Source organism: Mugil cephalus, chromosome 19 (genome assembly GCF_022458985.1).
Source record: "Mugil cephalus isolate CIBA_MC_2020 chromosome 19, CIBA_Mcephalus_1.1, whole genome shotgun sequence".
NCBI classification, from domain to species: Eukaryota; Metazoa; Chordata; class Actinopteri; order Mugiliformes; family Mugilidae; genus Mugil; species Mugil cephalus.
Window position 1 is genome coordinate 15,270,443 of NC_061788.1, and position 13,204 is coordinate 15,283,646.

At 41.8% G+C, this 13,204-nt stretch overlaps 1 protein-coding gene across 1 annotated transcript; it reads left to right on the top strand.

Annotated features, from left to right (window-relative positions):
- Window positions 1–13,188, top strand: LOC124996452 (anthrax toxin receptor 2-like). Its single transcript, XM_047569481.1, has 17 exons — window positions 1–298; window positions 1,000–1,071; window positions 2,068–2,139; window positions 2,252–2,333; window positions 2,571–2,675; window positions 3,535–3,603; window positions 4,552–4,632; window positions 4,734–4,794; window positions 5,461–5,556; window positions 6,318–6,387; window positions 8,976–9,054; window positions 9,610–9,705; window positions 9,838–9,888; window positions 11,383–11,478; window positions 11,640–11,813; window positions 12,130–12,210; window positions 13,037–13,188. The coding sequence occupies exons 1-17, from the start codon at window positions 174–176 to the stop codon at window positions 13,073–13,075; spliced, it is 1,449 nt and encodes a 482-aa protein (XP_047425437.1). The 5' UTR covers window positions 1–173; the 3' UTR covers window positions 13,076–13,188.
- The last annotated feature ends 16 nt before the right edge of the window (window positions 13,189–13,204 follow it).

Consider the following 13,204-nt stretch of genomic DNA (forward strand, 5'->3'; position numbering starts at 1 on the left):
CTCCGTGACATTACGAGCGCGCTGTCCCAACGAGAACATCCCACATGCACGCTGCACTGATTCAGCATGTGAGCCAGCGGGCTGAAGCCGCGAGGATGAGCCACTCTCCATAAACTCTACTATCTGATCTCTCCCATAAAACACGCTGCCTGCTGATATGTAACGCATGGATTATGGAACGGCTGTGGATCTGTAGCAAAATCCTCCTGTTTGCAAGCGTTTGCGTGGGTTCATCGTTGCAGGTTGGCGAGGACGCTTCTTGCGATGGGGCGTTTGATATTTACTTCGTGTTGGACAGGTGAGTGGTGAAGGCGGGGTGCGCCTTGTTACGGGTGTTATTGTTTTATGACCGGTTACCTCAGAGCACAGACGGACCTGTCCATGTATGGCTGTGTTGAGTTCCCTCTGTTGCTCTCCTACTTCACTGCAGAGTTTATGTGAATCTTTCCTTTCGTAAGTGTTTAGACTTTTTTTTTTTTGTCTAAGTGAATGATAAACCCCAACAGGTTTCCTAACACTAACAGACACACCGATCCGTCCTGTGTTTATTCTAATTGTCTGACTAACAACCTTACTATTTATTTTCTTGCCATGCACACGGGAAGTCTTTTTTTAAGAGAACCTAATAAAGTAATGTTTATGAATTTCTACCATTTAGTTCTTCTTAGTGGACCACACACTCAGTGCACCATTAAACCTTTATTAACATGTCTTAGAAAGGGACTGGTTTGAGGCATCCTAGTGAGCACATAGAATGTAGTGGGCAGACACGCAAGATGTCATGGGAGCAGTTTGGGGTTTTGTTGTGTGCTTAATTCAGGTATGTCAGCCGTGGACACGGGAGTGAGCTGAAGCAGTGACCTCACAGCTGATTTCTCCGACCACAAACCCACCCACTCGATGATCTCCATCTGTTGTTGTAACCTTTTATTGTTCCGGATTCTTAAATTTTGTCGGGTATGTTCGCACGCTCACCCCGGATGCTGCCTCGTTTTGCAGGTCAGGCAGCGTGTGGAAACACTGGGGTGACATCTACGGATTTGTGGAGCAGCTCACCAGCAGGTTTGTCAGGTAAGACCACTGGCTGGTTTATAAGTTCAAACAGTGAAGTAAAAAAAGAAAAAGAAAAAAGGCTCAGAAAATGATCCAAACCTTAACATACATCCGAAGCAAAAAAACAAAAAAACTTTGCATTCACACAAATGAGACAACAAAAACAGAGAAAGTAGGGCATGCCTATTTTTGGGCAGCAGGACATCATAGGAGGCCACTAACTGGTCCAAACCCCTCTGGGTCTTGGTGCAGAGGGTGTGTGTGATACTTTTAGGTTTAATAGCAGGGTACTAAATATGAGAGCTGAATATGCAGCCAGATGTAGAAGGTGGTGCCGGCCACAACAGACGGCCCCGTCCCCTTCACTGCAGATCAGCGACATCAACGGGGTTAGTGGTGAAATTCCCTCTCTCAAGATAGAATTTAAACACATTAAATTCTGCCTGATGCAGAGCGACTGTGTGCTCCGACTTGGTGTTATTCTCAGGCGTTGCTATGTTATACTGCCAAGTCAAGTCCATGGCACATATTATTTTATATGCTACGCCATGTGTGGTGTGTGTATGCCGATCACAGTTCACAATTTGAATGTCACAAATACTTTTTGAAAAGCGAGTGCGGTTCTTTGCATTGAAATGTTCCGTTGCATCACAGACAGTAATAATACGTGAATTAGCAGGTATGTGTTGTGACTGTTAAAGATGCAACGACCCCCAAACTGATGGAGACATTAAGTAGGGAGCCCCTACCTACTATATGTGTTAAATTTGACCTTGTGCTATTTATGAAAATACATTATTATTATCATTTTGCACTGAATATTAACCTTTCCCTTATGCCTTTACTAAAATATGTTGGATTCATGATAATGTGTATTTCAAGAAATTTAAATTTGTAGGGAAAAATTTAAAAAAAAACATATAAAAAAATGTCTAATCAACCAAAAATTTTGCGACCGCCCCCCCCCCCTAGTTTACTATTTTGCATATTCACGTTTATTTGTGTGTGTTTCAGTCCCAGGATGCGAGTTTCCTACATAGTTTTTTCATCTCAGGCGGTTGTCATACTTCCGCTGACAGGAGACAGGTGCGGATTCCTTCTCTTACTCCTTTTCACCTGTTCTGAATCCTTCATAACCCACACTCCATCGCATCCCACTCTTCTCACAAGTGGTGTCTTTTGCGCTCCGACTTCACAGATCTAAGATAAACCAGGGGTTGGAGGAGCTGAGCCAAATCAAACCTGCCGGTGAAACATACATGCACGAAGGTTTGAAAAAGGTGGGTGCGTTCATCTAGCAAAGCGGTTAACTGCCTGGGACCAAATTTCTTTAATATTTGACTACATGTTTCTGTGTTTTCCTGAAGTAAAACTGTCACGTAAACAACTGCAGGACGTGGCCTTTTTTTGTCCATACTGCATTACAATGATTTATATGTATATCAGTAAATCAAGTAGATAAACAGGTGTCTCCTCAGACAGAAGTCAAGTCAATCTGTCTCTGTTTTGCTCACCAGGTGTCGGAGCAAATGAATACACAAACTTCACCGTCATCCACTATCATTATTGTTCTGACTGATGGAAAGCTAGAAATCTACCCATATGAACTAAGCGTAAAGGAGGTAACAGTTGCACACACACACACACACACACACACTCCTGGAGTCTAATGGTAGGAGCAGAGGGTGGGTAGCCAAACCCATTGGTTTGTAAACGACTTATAAAGTTGGGAGTTTGGCATCTGGGTAAAGCCATCTTAACTTTTTGACCAGGAGTTAATGACCAGGCCTCCTTTTGGAATTATTTCCAAAACGACCACAAGCGCACTGACCAGAAGGCACAATTTTAGCTAAACACGTCATAATTGCACATGGAAGTAGTTAAAGAACTTGGTATTTCATAATAGAAGTTGACCCCTTTCGAATAGTCTGCTGAAGCCAGCACCCAGCAGCTATCTGTTGTTTTGCGTCCACATTGGCAGATAACATTTTGAACTTGAGAACGAGACACTGCTAGAAGACCATGTCGGGTCATCCCGTCTATTTTTTTTGCTGTATTATTACCTGTACACTGTACAAGACAAGGATGCGTCCACTATTTAGTTTGTGGGTTTGTTTTTGAGGGTAGTTGATTGACGGACACGCCGATTTTCAAAAGCCTCACCTCAGAAAAAAAATCATGGTTGTTCGAAACGTCACGCTGACTGACCAGTGGGCATTCTTTGTTTTGGGATAACAACAAGATAACAGTTTCAGGACTCAGTTTGTTGGCTTTGGATCATATTGCATAAATTGAACCGGCTTCTAGGGGAGAAGAAAAATCTTATCTCGTGTTTTGGGATGTTGTTGGCTGCATGGTGAAACACACAGTACTGAATAGAATTGAGCTGTAACAGAGAAATATTACACCAATTTGATGTTTTATTAGCCATTTCCAGTCACATAAACATGCCTTTGCTGGTGCTTGTGTTGGGACTCCCAGGCCGACAGAGCCAGAGGGTTCGGAGCCAGAGTGTACTGCGTCGGGGTCATGGACTTTGATAACAAACAGGTAGGAGGTCTTCATCTTCATTCCCTCTCTGTTGCCGACACCGTTTCTTGTTTAAACACTGAGGTTGTATTTGTCTTTCTGTGTGTGTATGTGTCAGTGTGTGTTGTTTCTGGCCCGGGATTTATTTGCAAACCTTGAACTTGTATCACAGTCTGTATGAGTTCACCCGAAACCTCCTGAGGACCGAACAGCCAGCGCCTGGCATGGGATTTGTACTCAGCGCTTCATGATACCATTGGTTTATATAAAAAAAAGTATTTTAGAATACATTTTGAAAGGCAAAACATTATAAACCATCATTTCCCATCACTTTGATTCCATGTTGTGCAAGTATTAGGTTGTTGAAGGAGAGCATTGTGTCTTTAATGCTGAAAGAGAATTAAGCCTATGTTCCCTGTTGGCTGTGTTGACTGTAGGAAATACAATGCGTGGAAAAGCCATTGTTAACTTTGATTAAGACCCATTAATCTGCGGAGGAAAATATAATTACAGTACTGTGATGTTTCATTTAAAGCGGCATCTATTGTTGCACAACTCTACGTTGTTGTTGTTGTTTTGCTGCAGCAGCCTTAATCACATTATTAATGTGTGTCATGAGTATTAATTAAAAGTATAACATAGCTTTTAATCTGTAAAGTCTTCAGTAAACTGTGGGTGCAGGCTATTGCTTGCCCGGGTGCTGTCTGACAGACCTCTGAGGCCTGGGGAGGAAGTAATTACATCATACTCTAATTAAATAAAGCCAGCCCAGCTTCCTGTTCTGCTATCATCAAAGCAGGAGATGAAAGCTCCAGCAGCTCAAAGTCTTCGTCTCCTAGAACCGTACTTCCCTTCCCTAAGTGCTACTGAACCACTGAACAAGCCAAGGCTGAGCAGTTTGTGTAGGTTTATATGTATGAAAAAGTGGACAATGCTTATTTAAAGACAAACAAACCGCTCTCTCCGCAGCTCGCCGAAATAGCAGACGGCACCGAGCAAGTCTTTCCAGTTCTGTCTGGGTTTCATGCTCTTAAAGACATCGTCAGCACGGTGAGGTCACACTACGCACGCACGGACACTCCCGGGCCCGGTGTGAACTTAAAAATCACATGCAGAGTTCTGTGTTGTATTTGTGTGTCCATCTATAACAGATCCTGAAGCAGTCGTGTGCAGAAGTGTTCACAATAGAGCCGTCGACTGTTTGTGTGAATGGTAAGTTTACTGGGAGGAGTTTGAGGCATCTGCACTGTCTGAATGTGTGAAGGGCGACTGAATTCACATACTGTAAGGAGGAGATAGAGGTTGATGAATGGGTCAAGCATAGGACTTTTTTTGTCTTATTTCTTCTCTTTAAAAAACATTTTCAGTTTTCAGTCACAGTAGTTGGAGTAGTGAAAAAAAAGTAAAAGAAAAAGTAAAAGAAAAAAAAATATTTTTCTTAAGGAAAACTTCTTCTATGTACTTGCTATGTCAGTTTGTCAGTCAACTGGTCCACCAGTTTGGTTCAGACTGATCTCCTTGTCATTTTCTGTAGACCGGGGATAAATCCGTATGACTTTGGTTTTCCCAATTTTGTCTGTAGCAGCAACATGTGTTTAACATTTGTGAGACTATGCATTGTCTCTGAATTTGATACCGACATTCATGCCTCCTTCCGGATAATTTATAATGAGTTATCGTATTTGCAAATTTGCTAATGTTAGCATGCTAACATGCCGATGTTAAGCAGTGAACTTGTATACTGGCTACGTTAGCATATTTTAGCATGAAAACATTTAACTCACTGACCTTATTCTCTATTTAATAACGACTGTTTCTGTTCAGTGCCACTAGAACACGTTCTCACAGCTTTGTGTCAATACATCTGATGTTTTCCAGAGTCTTTCAACGTGGTGCTGAGGGGTTCTGGCTTCAGCGGACCCAAGAGGGTTGAGAACGTACTCTGTTCCCTCACTGTCAATCAAGTGACGCACAGTCAGTGAACTCAACACACTCCTCACTCACACAGTGTTATCACAGTACAGGTTCAGCTCATACACAATAAGCATTTGGATGCTAACGCTAAACACTGACATGTTACAGGTTGCACTGATGCTGATGCATATACATTATTGAAATGCACTCTGGTAGGCAGAATGATCCATCAAGCGAAATGTGATCCCATGTGCACATCTCCTCGCTGCAATGGAAACTCGGAGTCATGACGCCCTGAAACAAACAGTGGCTGCTTTTTATTGACTTCAGCCGGAGAACAGAGGAGATATTATGAGACTGAGCAGAGGGAGGGGAGGGAGGGAGCAGATGTTCTGTCTCATTAGTCTATTAACAGATCGATTGGCGTAGGGGTGAGAACAGTGTAACCGAGAGGACACAAAGAGGAGATAACACATGACTGTATCCTAACTTCCTGTTTATCATTAGTGCCTTGTTTTAATCTCATTAGCTGAAATAGCTTTCATTGTTTCTTTTGTGGCATTACAGTCTTGCCTGTGAGGGTTACAGTAATTTCTAAACATAAAAGTCAAAGAGAGTCAATCAAATTTCTAGCAGATATACAGAAGTACATAATAACATACAGGGTACACGACATTCCTTCTAGTGTTAGCGTAGAAAATTAGATTCAGTGTGTCACTGCTACAAGAATTTACTTTGGAGATTGGTTTATTTTAATTTTTTTTCTACTTTATAGGCGATTGCAGCTCTCAGAGTTTGCCTTTTTTTCTGCTTCTTCTCAGATCAGAAACCAACAGTGGTCAGAGACGGCTACCTGCTGTGCTCGGCTCCTGTACTGCAAGAGATTGGACAGTAAGTCAACTCATACTGTAACACACCCAGTCAAAAAAAGGGATCATTGATTCAGAGGAAATGACCTCTGAAACCGAGGCTACCTTTTAACGTGACTAGTTACATTATTGTGTAGTTATAGTACCATTATTATTCACGGGAATTTCTTCATCCCAATAAACAACACTTTGAATGATGAAAGCAGGCGTCCTTGTGCGTGATTACATGGTCATTTTTGGTTGTTTTTGGTTTTTCACTTCCTGTTTTCTTTGTTGTGCAGCAAAACCCTCTTTGAAAACAGTTAGCAATTCTGAGTTGGTTAAAAATACTTGCTGCCCGTGTTTTTGTTAGAAAGATGCCAGAGTTCTTAAAAGGTTTTCAGGCCGGAATAACATGAACGCCTCACTAATATCTGACAACAACAGCTGGACCCAAGCTTTTAAAGTTCGATTTCAGCCCCGGTTGATTGTTGTTGTTGTAATGAAGATGTCTGGCAATAACTGACCTTCTCCATAATTCTGGAACAACTTTGATCTGATTTTAGAGTTCAAAAAACGGCAGGACACAGCGACAGGAGTTGTTTGCCTAAGTTGGAAGCGTGCAGCCTTTCGCCTGTAGCTCTCAATCACTCCTTGAAATCTTTTTAACTAATGCACAGAAATAAAAATGACAAAAATGACATTCGTAGCTCCCTGGCGAATACAATGAATTTTCTGTTACTACTTCATAATAAAAGTCAACGTCTTTTACTAGTTAAATGCTTATTTAGATTTCAGCTCCAGCAGTTGGAAATGTTTCATCTGCATTAACATTTATCTGCCAGTGTCTGATGACAGTTCTGGTTTTAATCTACGTGTGATTAGCACTTAAGGCACATGGTAAAGTCAAGACCACGGACTGTCCATAAGCATTTCTTCCTTTATCTGATAATTGATAATGTAAACAACTCTCTCCGTGTGTAATGGAGGACGAAGCTTTTTGTTTACAATGAAAATTTCTCAGTGTCTTGGATGAAGTGAAGCTAGTCTGACCAGAATATCTCTGTGGCATTTTAAGAGAGAGCCAGAGCAGTTTGGACGTCATCCACTTCAAACAGCGCTCTGCCTGTCCGTTCCCCCGTCACCTCTCACTTTCCCTAATGCTTCACTCACTCTGTAACAACTAGTCCTTTAAGTTAAAACAGCCTCATTTGAATTTTACCAGAACGGTGGGAACATCACAACAGTTAAGTGAGAAAATAGAAGGATTCCTAGTAACTGAACACACAAGCTGGTAGTCAGAGTTTAACTGTGAGTGAGACGGTCGCTGTGTTCTTTTTAAGGCCTGAGAATGTCCAGAGAATTTTAAGTGCGAGCAGGAACAGAAGCAGGCAGGGTTAGCAAGCAGGAGCCAGGAAACCAGGATCAGGCAACTAGAGACCACGATCTGGTGGCGCGGTGGAGCAGAGGCTCCGTATTTGTAGCTACTGTTGATGGAGAATAGCTGGCAGCTGTTAAGGCCACTCCTCCAATCAAACACAAGACACAGACGGGAGAGACAGAAAAGAAAGGAAGGAAACACCCTGACTAGCAAGAGGAGCAGGACAATTAAGGTCCAGACTTGATAAGAATGCAAATTGTACTGACTTCCTTTTTTTCTGCGATGTTGGAAAATCAACTGGGAAATCGGCGTGGTTGTTTGCAATTTACAATTTAAAATGTTTAGATAAGATAACCACACCTTTTTAGGTAGTTTCTTTTTTTGTTTGGATCTTTCTTCAACAGTTACAGCACCAGTTCTGTCCTAATCTTTGGAGTTATCAAAAATATGCCACTATAAGCCCTGGAGATTCTGAAATGTCTCAACAATTCCATTATCAGCGTCCGTTTTTATCTCCTTCTCGAAATAATCCTTTAGTTGTAGGTAATTATATTGTTCATTTTCATCTAGTCCAAATTTGTCTCTTAACCTCTCAAAACTCTGCAGCTTACCCCATTCCACCATTGTGCTTATTTACTTAAAATCTTTATCAAATGTCCCTGGTATAAACCTGGAATCAAACGCATCTTTTTCTCTAATTTATACCTTTCAACCGTTATATTATACTTTCTCAATAATCCTTTGTGTGCTACTACATTTGATACCTCTGTGTCTATTGTACCCAGTTCTATATTTTTTCCATCTCACAACAAAAGCATCATTGCACCAACATGCCAGAGGTCTGGTATAGACATGCTGCATAGACATATTCCTTTAGGCCCTGTAAAGCAAGGCTTCCTTTTCCTCATCATATAAACTCTGCTTTCTAGGTAGTTTCATGTCATTAAAGAGGCCAAACACTGGGTGAAGAAATCAGCTCCTTGTGGTGGCTACCATATTGGTAAATCCTAATTATATTCAAATAAGGAGAGGTTATTTGGAAGTAAAGAGCAACATTCTTTGACATGGCTGTTCTCATGGTCAGACAACACAGAGGGGTGGAGGTGGTGCAGAGAGGGTGATGCAGACTTCAGCCGAGATGCTCTAGAGATAGAGTTACATCTTCTTCTGATCTCATTTTCTGTCGTTGTGTTTGACCTAACTTCCCTTCGGGGATGAATAAAGTAATGAAACTATCTATCTAATTGCAGATCAGTAGAAGTGCTGGTCAGCCTTAACAATGGAAAATCCTACATCTCCAGTCCCATCAGCATCTACGCCACATCATGTGTGAGTATCAGGTTACAGTGTAGCACAAAATCAAACGAAAACCTTGGACGTTACTTTGATAAGGATACATACACCGATCAGCCGCAACGACTAACGGGAGAAGTAAATAACACTGACCATCCTGCAAATTCACTAGATCCCCGACTGATAAAGTATCTGTGGGATGCTCTGGAACAAGCCTGACCCACAAAGACCCCTCCCCTCAACCCATTGGACACAAAGGCCCTCACTAACAACATCCTGTTACCAGACACCACGGGACACCCACAGAAGACCCATGTCCATTCTCTGATGAGTCACAACTGTTTTGAGGCACAAGGAAGACCTACATGATATTAAGAAGTCAAAATAATGTTGTGCCTGATCGGTCTAAAAGTTAAAGCCATGATACTCTGGTATCAGTGATTGTACTGTCACGTTCCATCTTCAATTTTGTTATAAAGCCACCAAAAGAGACATGATCACATGTGTGTAACTGAGGAGAGCATGTGACATTCATTATATGGGCACTTGCAGTTCTGTCTATCTTCTAAATAAAGCGTGTGTTGTTTGCAGTCAGATGGGATGTGGGTGCTCTGGCTGCTCTTGGCTCTGTTGCTGTTATTAATCCTGAGCTTACTCTGGTGGTTCTGGCCTCTCTGCTGCACTGTGGTGAGTTTACAATCCATTTGTGTGTGTGTTAAGTCTCTTTTTGTTTACATCTCAATGGGTGGCAGATCCCATGCGACTATCCGTTATTGTTGCGTGTCATTTTTTTTATTTTTTTTGTATCGTTCCCTACAGGTCATCAGAGACCCACCTCCGGCTCGCCCCCCTCCTCCACCTCCTGTGATTGTGAGTAGCCCTCAGACAATATAACAGCATATTTCCTGGAGGACTTCGCGCCTCCGAAGGGGCGGTTTGAAGGATGAAGTTTGAATTTTACCACACACGTGTGCCAGCTTGGAAGCCGTAGAGGCGAGAAAATCCATATTTGGAGGGAGTGTGGGTGAAGCTGTGGAAGGAGACAGAAATCATTCTGTGGGAGATACTGAGTCAGAAGACAAAGTTTGTTTTTCACTGTTAGGATCAGGTGAGATGGTAGAAAGCAGTTGAGCTGATTCTTCTTCACACAAATACAAGGCAACACTCTCCTCTTGGAAGTCCTAAAAAGGTAAACACGAGTGCTGTCATGTGTCTGCAACCGTTTTCCCCTGAGAGTGTCCAACAAACAGTCAGCCAGCAGCTGCTGGAAGAGAAGGACGAGGAAAAGAGCCTTTGATGCTTCCTGAGCCGTTACAATGAAGTTAGGGAGGAGCGACTCCTAACAGACTGTAAACACAGAGACCAGCATCCATCATGGTGTCAACTAACAGGTGTCCAGTGGCAGTACATGGATGAATTAGCTTCCTGGTTCAGATCTGAGGCTCTTACAGGAGTAGAGGAATCCTTTGTTTTGGAGCAGTCTCCATCTTTTTGACCAAGAGTCTTAATTGTTTTTCAGGCCAACGACCCCCAAACTGATGGAGAGATTAAGTAGGGACCCCTATAAAACTTAGCCTAGTGCTATTAATAAATATACATTATTATTATCATTTTTCATCCAATATTAAGCTATTCAGATAATACACATGTTCAGATATTAATTTTTCTATTTCAAACATGTGCAACAGTAGGGTGACAGATAAAGAAAATAATTAGCAGATTCTTGTTTTAGCTTTAAACATAGCTAAATGTAGTAGGGATAGTGAATCACTAAGTCATTTTGGCTCCAGTAGTTTCCTGATGGGAGCGAGCTGCGCTGTTAGCTTCTCTTCTGTTGACTGAAAGATGACGTCTTCTGCCTCCATTTATCCTTTTACTAAAATATATTGTATTTAAAGAAAATGTATAGAAAAATGTCTAATCAACCAAACATTTTGTGACCCTTCCTACACTACCTCCATGTACCACCGAGGGGTCGCGGACCCCCTGTTGAAGACCTATGTTTTTGATCGTAGCTACTTGCTATAACCCCCCCTCACATAGTGCTGTATAAATGCAAGACCATTTAGCATTTTTATTAGCATTATTAGCTTTATTATTTTATAGCATTTTATTGTTACATGTAACAAAGTATGTTCTCATCATACAATTGTCACATTACGTGAGATTAATTAATTAAATGAAATGTGTGGAAATTTTATGTAATCAGCACCTTCTGACCACAAGTGGTACTACATTTCTCAAGCATCTCCTTCAGCTTCCATTCAGCGTGGCACTGACGCAACATAATTTTTGACATTTTTTTAAGTACAAAACTAGTATTGGAAGGCACACTCTAAATTTAGTTACCTTTTATTGTTTAAGGAGCCAGAAGAGGATCCTTTGCCCAAACAGAGGTGGCCCACGGTGGACGCTTCCTACTATGGAGGCAGGGGCGCTGGAGGGATCAAACGCATGGAGGTGAACAAAAATACTAAAAATAATTTTAGCATGATTACCAGCCTTTCAACGTCACGATGACTGAGCTGCTTGAGCCTTCTGATGATTTGTTGCTAATACTGGAGATAAACCTGCGTTTCACACAACCAGATAGATAATTTATCTGTTCAAATATCCTGTAGGTGCGTTGGGGGCAGAAGGGGTCCACGGAGGAGGGAGCGCGACTGGAGAAAGCCAAGAATGCTGTGGTCACGATGCCGGACGATGTGGAGGAGCCCATCATTCCGCGACCACCACCGAGACCTCCTCCTGTATACAGACCCCCACCACAGTCTAAATGGTACACTCCCATCAAGGTGAGAAAATGACCTCATTAATTAATCCAGTTTTCTTATTTTGATACCTTAATGGTGGTTATACTTTTTGGCAAAGGTGTACTTTTTAATATATATTTTTTGAAATGTTTTAATCAACTTCAGTCTCAATTATAAATACCAAATGTTTTATTAATTTCAGAATTTAAACCTTTTATATGCGAGGAGTTGTGATGTCATAACAAATTTGGATTTTAGTTTGGATTTTTGTCATGTTTGGCCGCTAAATGCATCTATCCTACGCTGCTGTTCCTTCACTCAAAAGAGCGAACTTGACTTGATCTGACTTTGTCCTCAGGGACGTGTCGACGCACTGCTGGCATTACTGAGGAGACAGTACGACCGGGTGGCCATCATGAGGCCGACCCCTCACGACAAGGCAAGAAACAAATCACTGCAAAAGCGAAATAACGTTGGACCCTGATAAATGCTGCTGCTTGTCCGATCTTCTATCATGAGCGAAAATGTGGTGTCATCTCATCGTTTTGACATAAATTTTCACAGATCAGTCAAATTAAAGTTCACTCCTCCAACCCCACTGTGATGTAATGAGATGATAACAGATAAAAGCGCTACATCTACATCTCCCCGCTCTTATTACCGAGGCGGCAGATAGATAACAGCTTGCTGCTTCTTCTCTATTTCGCTGTTATAAATAACAGCCGAAATGTCAACGCCTGCACAGTGTGTCATCAAACACAGCTCACACAGGCTCTCTAATGGTTGCTTCTTACAAGACTTACCGATGAGTTGTCGTTGCTCTTTCTCCCTCATCGTGAAGTGTTTCATGGAAGAGCTGCTGTGTAATGAAAAAAAAAAAAGCTGAGATTTAGTCGACACAATTTGGATTGGTTCTGAGCTCACTCTGAAAGCTCTTAAGAGGTTCTATAATATCCATCCATCCGTCCCATTACCTTGAGTGCCGTACACCGATCAGCCACAACATTAAGACCACTGAGAAGAGAAGCAAATAACATCAATCATCTTGTGACAATACAACGTTCTGCTGTGGAACTTTTGTATTAACGTTACTAAGACAGTGTACCGCCCGTATTGCGCATGCAAAGCCACCAACTAGATTTTTTTTTTTTTAATATGGTGTGTTCTATTTAAAACCTCATAAACCTCATGTTGTGAAGTCTATTCTTGGTTTATATTTCACCGCATCGTGTCTGACTACAGCCTCTCCCTCTTGTCGTCTCCAGGGCCGCTGCATGAACTTCACCAGAGTTCAGAGTCGCTGACGCTGAGACTCTAAGGATCACCTTTTCACTTTATTCCAGCTCTTAACCAAAGACGACCAGTACGTACACTCGGACATGAATGTGTGTTGTAAATAAAACTTCTTTACGTAAAATGTGGTCTGGAGTTTG